This window comes from Lolium perenne, chromosome 5 (assembly GCF_019359855.2).
Source record: "Lolium perenne isolate Kyuss_39 chromosome 5, Kyuss_2.0, whole genome shotgun sequence".
Taxonomy (NCBI): Eukaryota; Viridiplantae; Streptophyta; class Magnoliopsida; order Poales; family Poaceae; genus Lolium; species Lolium perenne.
Genome location: NC_067248.2, coordinates 53,589,398 through 53,597,989, shown reverse-complemented (window position 1 = coordinate 53,597,989; position 8,592 = coordinate 53,589,398). Strand labels below are relative to the sequence as shown.

The window sequence follows — 8,592 nt, the reverse complement described above, 5'->3', positions numbered from 1 at the left end:
GAAAGAGCACCAAGTGTTGATGGTCAACAAGACCACCAGTTTCAAGAAACAGGGCAAGTCTAAGGGAAAATTCAAGAAGGGTGGCAAGAAAGCTGCCACGCCTCCTATGAAACCTAAGAACGGCCCTAAGCCTCGATGCTGAGTGCTATTACTGCAAGGAGAAGGGACCTTTGGAAGCGTAATTGCTCCAAGTATTTGGCAGATCTGAAGAGCGGCCTTGTCAAGAAGAAGAAAGAAGGTATATCTGATATACATGTTATAGATGTTTATCTCACTAGTTCTCGTTCTAGTACCTGGGTATTTGATACTGGTTCGGTTGCTCATATTTGTAACTCGAAACAGGAACTAAAGAATAAACGACAACTGCTGAAAGATGAAGTGACGATGCGCGTTGGAAACGGATCCAAGGTCAATGTGATCGCAGTCGGGACACTTCCTCTACATCTACCTTCGGGATTAGTTTTAAGCCTAAATAATTGTTATTATGTACCTGCGTTGAGCATGAACATTATATCTGGATCTTGTTTAATGCAAGACGGTTATTCATTCAAGTCTGAGAATAATGGTTGTTCTATTTTTATGAATAATATCTTTTATGGTCGAGCACCACAAAAGAATGGCTTATTTCTGTTAGATCTCGATAGTAGTAATACGCATATACATAACATTGATGCTAAGCGAATTAAATTGAATGATAATTCTACTTATATGTGGCACTGTCGTCTTGGTCATATTGGAGTGAAACGCATGAAGAAACTCCATACCGATGGATTACTTGAATCACTTGACTTTGAGTCACTTGATAGATGCGAAGCATGTCTGATGGGAAAAATGACTAAGACTCCATTCTCGGGTATGATGGAGCGAGCTACTGACTTATTGGAAATCATACATACAGATGTGTGTGGACCAATGAGTGTAGCATCGCGCGGTGGTTATCGTTATGTTCTAACCTTCACAGATGATTTGAGTAGATATGGGTATATCTATTTAATGAAACATAAATCCGAAACTTTCGAGAAGTTTAAGGAATTCCAAAGTGAAGTAGAAAATCAACGTAACAAGAAGATTAAATTTCTACGATCTGATCGCGGAGGTGAATATCTGAGTTATGAGTTTGGCATGCATTTAAAGAAATGCGGAATACTTTCACAATTGACACCGCCGGGAACACCACAACGAAACGGTGTGTCCGAACGTCGTAATCGAACTCTCTTAGATATGGTTCGTTCTATGATGTCTCTTACTGATTTGCCGTTATCATTTTGGAGTTATGCATTAGAGACAGCCGCATTCACTTTAAATAGAGCACCATCAAAATCTGTTGAAACAACGCCGTATGAATTATGGTTTAATAAGAAACCTAAGCTGTCGTTCCTAAAAGTTTGGGGTTGCGAAGCCTATGTAAAAAAGTTACAACCGGACAAGCTAGAACCCAAAGCGGAGAAATGCGTCTTCATAGGATACCCTAAGGAAACTATAGGGTACACTTTCTATCACAGATCCGAAGGCAAGATCTTTGTTGCTAAGAACGGAACCTTTCTTGAGAAAGAATTTCTCACTAAAGAAGTGACTGGAAGAAAAGTAGAACTCGATGAGATTGAAGAATCTCTACTCGTTGATCAGAATAGCGCGATCAGGAAAATGTTCTGTACCACCTACGCCCGGCAACGAGAGGAAGCTAATGATAATGATCATGAAACTTCAAATGAGACAGCTACTGAACCTCGCAGATCGACAAGGGATCGTGCCACTCCAGATTGGTATGATCCTTGTCTAAATGTCATGATTGTGGATAACAATGATGAAGACCCTGCGACGTATGAAGAAGCGATGATGAGCCCAGATTCCAACAAATGGCAAGAAGCCATGAAATCCGAAATGGGATCCATGTATGATAACAAAGTATGGACTTTGGTAGAATTACCTGATAGCCGCAAGGCTGTCGAGAATAAATGGATCTTCAAGAGAAAAACAGATGCCGATGGTAATATTACTGTCTATAAAGCTCGACTTGTCGCAAAGGGTTTCCGACAAATTCAAGGTGTTGAATACGATGAGACTTTCTCACCTGTAGCGAAGCTAAAATCTGTGAGGATTTTGTTAGCAATAGCTGCATTTTTCGATTATGAGATTTGGCAGATGGATGTCAAAACGGTGTTCCTTAATGGAGACATTGAGGAAGAGTTGTATATGGTACAACCCAAAGGTTTTGTCGATCCTAATAATGCTGACAAAGTATGCAAACTTCAGCGTTCAATCTATGGACTGAAGCAAGCATCGAGAAGTTGGAACCGACGTTTTGATAAGGTGATCAAAGACTTCGGGTTTATACAGTGTCATGGAGAGGCTTTGTATTTACAAGAAAGTGAGTGGGAGCTACTGTAGCATTCCCGATATTATATGTAGATGACATATTATTGATTGGGAATGATATAGAACTATTAAGCGATGTAAAGGGTTATTTGAATAATAGTTTTTCAATGAAAGACCTTGGTGAAGCATCATACATATTAGGCATCAAGATTTATAGAGATAGATCAAGACGTCTAATAGGGCTATCACAGAGTACATACCTGGACAAGATTCTAAAGAAGTTTAGAATGGACGAAAGTAAGAAAGGATTCTTACCTATGTTACCAGGCAAAGTCTTGAGTAAGACTCAAGGACCGGCTACAGCAGAAAGAGAAAGGATGAGTCGGATCCCCTATGCCTCGGCGATAGGCTCTATCATGTATGCCATGCTATGTACAAGACCGGATATAGCACATCTTTGTTAGTTTGACTAGCGATATCAAAGTGATCCAGGAATAGAACATCGGACAGCGGTCAAGAATATCCTGAAGTACTTGAAAAGAACTAAGGATATGTTTCTTTGTTATGGAGGTGACCAAGAGCTCGTTGTAACAAGTTACACCGATGCAAGTTGGAACACCGATCCCGATGACTCTAAGTCACAATGCAGGTACGTGTTTATATTGAATGGTGCCGCGATAAGCTGGGCAAGCTCGAAGCGGTGCACGGTGGCGAAATCCTCAACGGAATCGGAGTACATAGCGGCTTCGGAGGCTTCATCGAAGCGGGATGGATGAAGAGGTTCATTAAAGAGCTCGGTGTGGGTCCTCGTGCATTGGACCCACTAGGCATATATTGGGACAACATGGGTGCCATCGCCAATGCACAAGAACCAAGGTCACACAAGAGGCTGAAGCATATCAAGCTGCGTTACCACTCGATTCGCGAGTACATCGAAGATGGAGAAGTAAAGATTTGCAAAGTACACACTGATCTGAATGTAGCAGATCCGTTGACTAAAGCTCTCCCTAGGGCAAAGCATGACCAACACCAGAATGCCATGGGTGTTAGGTACCTTACAATGTAATCTAGATTATTGACTCTAGTGCAAGTGGGAGACTGTTGGAGATATGCCCAAGAGGCAATAATAAAAGTGGTTATTATATATCTTTATGTTTATGATAAAAGTTTATATACCATGCTATAATTGTATTAACTGAAACATTGATACATGTGTGATATGTAAACAAACAAAGAGTCCCTAGTAAGCCTCTTAACTAGCTTGTTGATTAATAGATGATTAGTTTCATAATCATGAACATTGGATGTTATTAATAACAAGGTTATATCATTGTATGAATGATGTAATGGACACACCCAATTAAGCGTAGCATAAGATCACGTCATTAAGTTATTTGCTATAAGATTTCAATACATAGTTACCTAGTCCTTATGACCATGAGATCATGTAAATCACTTATACCGGAAAGGTACTTTGATTACATCAAACGCCACTGCGTAAATGGGTGGTTATAAAGGTGGGATTAAGTATCCGGAAAGTATGAGTTGAGGCATATGGATCAATAGTGGGATTTGTCCATCCCGATGACGGATAGATATACTCTGGGCCCTCTCGGTGGAATGTCGTCTAATGTCTTGCAAGCATATGAATAAGTTCATAAGAGACCACATACCACGGTACGAGTAAAGAGTACTTGTCAGGAGACGAGGTTGAACAAGGTATAGTGTGATACCGATGATCAAACCTCGGACAAGTAAAATATCGCGTGACAAAGGGAATTGGTATCGTATGTGAATGGTTCATTCGATCACTAAAGTCATCGTTGAATATGTGGGAGCCATTATGGATCTCCAGATCCCGCTATTGGTTATTGGTCGGAGTGAGTACTCAACCATGTCCGCATAGTTCGCGAACCGTAGGGTGACACACTTAAAGTTGGATGTTGTAATGGTAGAACTTGAATATGGAATGGAGTTCGAATATTTGTTCGGAGTCCCGGATGTGATCCCGGACATCACGAGGAGTTCCGGAATGGTCCGGAGAATAAGATTCATATATAGGATGTCATTTTATGTGAATAAAATGATGCGGAAGGTTCTATGGAAGGTTCTAGAAAAGTCCGGAAGAAACCACCAAGGAAGGTGGAGTCCACATGGGACTCCACCTCCATGGCCGGCCAACCCTAGTGGGGGAGGAGTCCCAAGTGGACTCCCCCTTAGGGGGCCGGCCACCCCCCCTTATGGAAGGTGGAATTCCCACCTCTAGTGGGAATCCTAGCTTGGGAAGGTTTCCCACCATATGGAAGGTTTTGGGTTCGGGTCTTATTCGAAGACTTGTAGTCCAACACTTGGGGCTTCCACCTATATATAGAGGGCCAAGGGGAGGGGGCCGGCCACACCAAAGCCTCAAGCTTGGCCGCCCCCTATAGTGGCCGGCCACCCCCTCTCCCCAAACCCTAGCGCCCCGCTCCTCCACCATATCCCGCACGCTTAGCGAAGCTCCGCCGGATTTCTCCACCGCCACCGACACCACGCCGTCGTGCTGTCGGATTCAAGAGGAGCTACTACTTCCGCTGCCCGCTGGAACGGGGAGGTGGACGTCGTCTTCATCAACAACCGAACGTGTGACCGAGTACGGAGGTGCTGCCCGTTCGTGGCGCCGGAACCGATCGTGATCAAGATCTTCTACGCGCTTTTGCAAGCGGCAAGTGAACGTCTACCGCAGCAACAAGAGCCTCCTCTTGTAGGCTTTGGAATCTCTTCAAGGGTGAGTCTCGATAATCCCCTCGTTGCTACCGTCTTCTAGATTGCATCTTGGCTTGGATTGCGTGTTCGCCGTAGGAAATTTTTTGTTTTCTATGCTACGTTGTCCTATAGATTTTTCTTGCAATGATTGAGCAAAGGAGAAGGGAAGAAGAAGAGGGGTATAAATACCCCTCCCCAAAATCCAGCCGTTGGGGCTTCCAGGGCCCGGATATTCCGGCCTAAGTAAGGGCCGGATAATCCGCCCCCCCCCCCCCCCAGATAATCCGGCTTTAGGTACAAAACCGGGACAATGTCCGGCCAAAAATCCGGCCACTATCCAGACTTGCTTTTCTTCAGGTCCTTAGCCATTTTCGAGGGGGCCGGATATTTCCGAAATGTCCGGCCCTGGGACAAAACCAGGACAATATCCGGGCAAATGTCCGGCCCTTGTACTGAGCTGCCAATCCTCAAGTCCTTAGCAAATTTCGAGGGGGCCGGATATTTGCGAAATGTCCGGCCCGGATAATCCGGCCCTGGGACAAAACCAGGACAATATCCGCCAAATATCCGGCCTCTATCCAGAGGCATACTGAGCCGCAAATCCTCAAGTCCTTAGCCGAAAATCTGGGGGCCGGATATTTTGGAAATATCCGGCCCGGATTATCCGGCCTGATGATCTTTTTGCTTCATCTTTTTGACAGAACTGACCACATCCAACACACATAAAAATGTATCTATATAATCCCTGTACCACTTAAACAAACATTAGTGTATCACATACATTGACATCAAACACACAAAACATAATATGAGAGATGTTCTTTCAGCTCGGGAGAGTGGAACTACCACACTTGGTGTCCTCCATCTTTTTAAACATAAGACCTAAGACTAGTTTTAAATTAATAAAGCCACGAAATCGGCAGATGCAGAGTGCATACATAGCAAACATAGCTTATAGGACACACTGAAACAAGCAAACACAAGATAAAACTAGAAGCTTTGCTTGACACGCAGTGGTCATCGTCTTCTTGAACGCGGACACAAGGAGAAGCAAGAGCAGTAGGGAGCATCATCCGCAGACACACTGGTTGCATCGCTGCCACAAGAGCGAAAGGAGACCAGCTCACGACCTTTGACTCTGAAGAGGGATCCCATCCCTCTCGCTCTGGATCGCAGGGCGCCGCACCGTCGGAAGGCAGAGAGGTTCCCCCAAGAACACACCACAACAGAGTCTACCCAAAGTTCATAGGAGATACCAAGACGAGCTGCCGCACCAGAAACCACGCCACGGCCACCGCCAAACCACAACACCATTTAGAGGACACACACGCTGATGAACGAAGGCGCACCAGGAAGATTGGCAGACAAAGAGCAGCAGACACCACCAGACTAAATCTTGCGGATCAAGCTCCAGACCTGGCTCGACGCCGTGAAAGAAGCATCGCCAAGACCCACCACCAAAAACGGAAAAAACTTGCCAACCATCCCAGCAGCCCCTGACGGTGCCTTCAAGAAGGGGAACGACATCGTGACACCGCCACCACCCAAGCACGAACTAGGGTTTTCACCCAGGGCAGGAGGAGGAGGAGGAGGAGGAGGAGGAGGGGTGGTCGGGCGGCGGCGCTCTAGGGTTTCGCCCCCTCGGCCGCCTGGAGGGAGCGACGCGAGGGGAACGGAAGTCCGAGTTTCCCCCTGTCCTCCATCTTACTAGCAATGCATAACTAAACTGAAGTTTGAAAGACATGTCATGCATCCTTGTTTTGGTCTTGGAAATTTTCCAAGATTTATTAGCGTCACGCATAGTTCCTAGAACTTGTTACCGACACATGCTACCATACAATCCAAGAAAACATTTCTAGTTCTCCAGCCCCATCGATTCCCCGCATCTGCAATCTGCATGCATGATCACTTTACAAAATAATTCGGACATGTTAACCAGTTATGAACTACGTAGTGATAAGACGTTGGACACAATCCCGAACCTTCCTGCCAAAGCCCTAATTAAGTAAGTTTTTAACCACGTCTGACAGACTAGGTAGTGACCAGACGTCGGCCACAATCCCGAACCTTCGTGCCAAAGCCCTAATTAGTTAAGGTAAACCCTTTCTTTCCCTTCCTATAAATACCGTCCCACCCTGAGCCTTAAACCTCAACCCAGACCAACACCAGCCTCTACATCACTCTCTTTTCACTCCCAGCACCAACAGGCAACAGCAAGCTAGCCATGGCTTTCTCCAAGCCCCTTGCCTTCCTCCTGCTGCTGGCGGTGGCAGCGACGGCGACGTGCGCCGCCGGGCAGCAGGACTGCAGCGGACACAAGGTGACGGTGCAGAACCTGTGCGGGCACGACCTGAACCTGGGCATCGCCCCCGTCGCCGACAGCAAGCTCCTCTTCAGCAACGGGATGCTCCTCCCGCACGGGAACCACCAGTCCTTCGACGTGTGCGCGTGGACGGGGAGCGTGTCGGCGCAGGGCGCCGCCGTGGCCAAGTTCCACCTCGGCCACGACGGCGGCGCCTACTACGAGGTGAGCACGGACCAGGCGAGCTCCGCCATCCACGTCTCCGTCACGCCGCACGGCAACCCGCTGCTGGGCCACTGCCCCACCGCCGGCTGCAACGAGGACAAGTGCTTCGAGCACTCCGTCCCCGGCGGCAACTGCCACGGCGTCTCCGAGATGAAGGTCGTCTACTACAAGAAGCACTAGGAGGTCAAGCGCTCTCTCTGTCCAGCAGCGACGACGTACGGCTGGCTGCTCTGCCAAGCGTGTTTAGCAAATAAGTTCGTCTGCAGCTCGAATCGTTGATCGTCGTTGATCAGCTGCTAGTTAATCATCGAGTTTATTGTGTAGTACCGTTCGTGTCCTTCGTGTTGTGTCAGATCGAGTGCATGCTAGCTAGCTCACATGCACATGTACCGTGAGCCGTGTAGTGATGAGCAGCATGCATCGTCGTACGTCTTGTCACTGTATCCACTCATTTGAACTTTCATGTTCGGTTTGTACGTTTGAGTTAAGCGGTTTGCTAATTTCAGGTTGATCGGAAATTAAGTTAGTTTCAGATTAATTCGACAACCGTTAGATTTGAATTGTGATTCGTGCAATTCATAATTACACATGGATGTCTAATTGCACATGTAGTTGCACGTGAATTACACATGAAACCAGGTGATCGAGATTAAGCTAATTCCAGGTTAACCAGGAATTAGCCACGTCCTTAAGTTAATCCGAATAAAAATTTGGCCGACCACATTGAACTTTTCCTGGGAGCTGCTTTACTCATTACCGTACCGTCCATCTACGTGTATCAAAACATATGTCAATTATATACACGGCTGCTAGCTGCTAGAAGGAGAGAGCAGATGTGGATGCGCATGCTTTTTACTGATGGATCGTGGATCGGCGAGGTGTACTATAGCGAGCATAAAAGCAGCTAGCAGCACAAAGCAAACAAAGTGTGAGTGTTGGGAACATCTGCAAAAATAATGTGAGTGTTGGAAAAAAGGAAGCGGAATGGGGGTCCTCTGTGTGAA

General features: G+C 46.3%; 1 protein-coding gene across 1 annotated transcript; it reads left to right on the top strand.

Annotated features, from left to right (window-relative positions):
- The first annotated feature begins 7,237 nt into the window (after positions 1 to 7,237).
- LOC127299198 (uncharacterized) lies at positions 7,238 to 8,024 on the top strand. Its single transcript, XM_051329127.2, has one exon. The coding sequence runs from the start codon at positions 7,286 to 7,288 to the stop codon at positions 7,766 to 7,768; it is 483 nt and encodes a 160-aa protein (XP_051185087.1). The 5' UTR covers positions 7,238 to 7,285; the 3' UTR covers positions 7,769 to 8,024.
- The last annotated feature ends 568 nt before the right edge of the window (positions 8,025 to 8,592 follow it).

Coding starts and splice junctions, on each gene's coding strand:
- LOC127299198 (XM_051329127.2), top strand. CDS start 7,286: ATGGCTTTCTCCAAGCCCCTTGCCTTCCTCCTGCTGCTGGCGGTGGCA.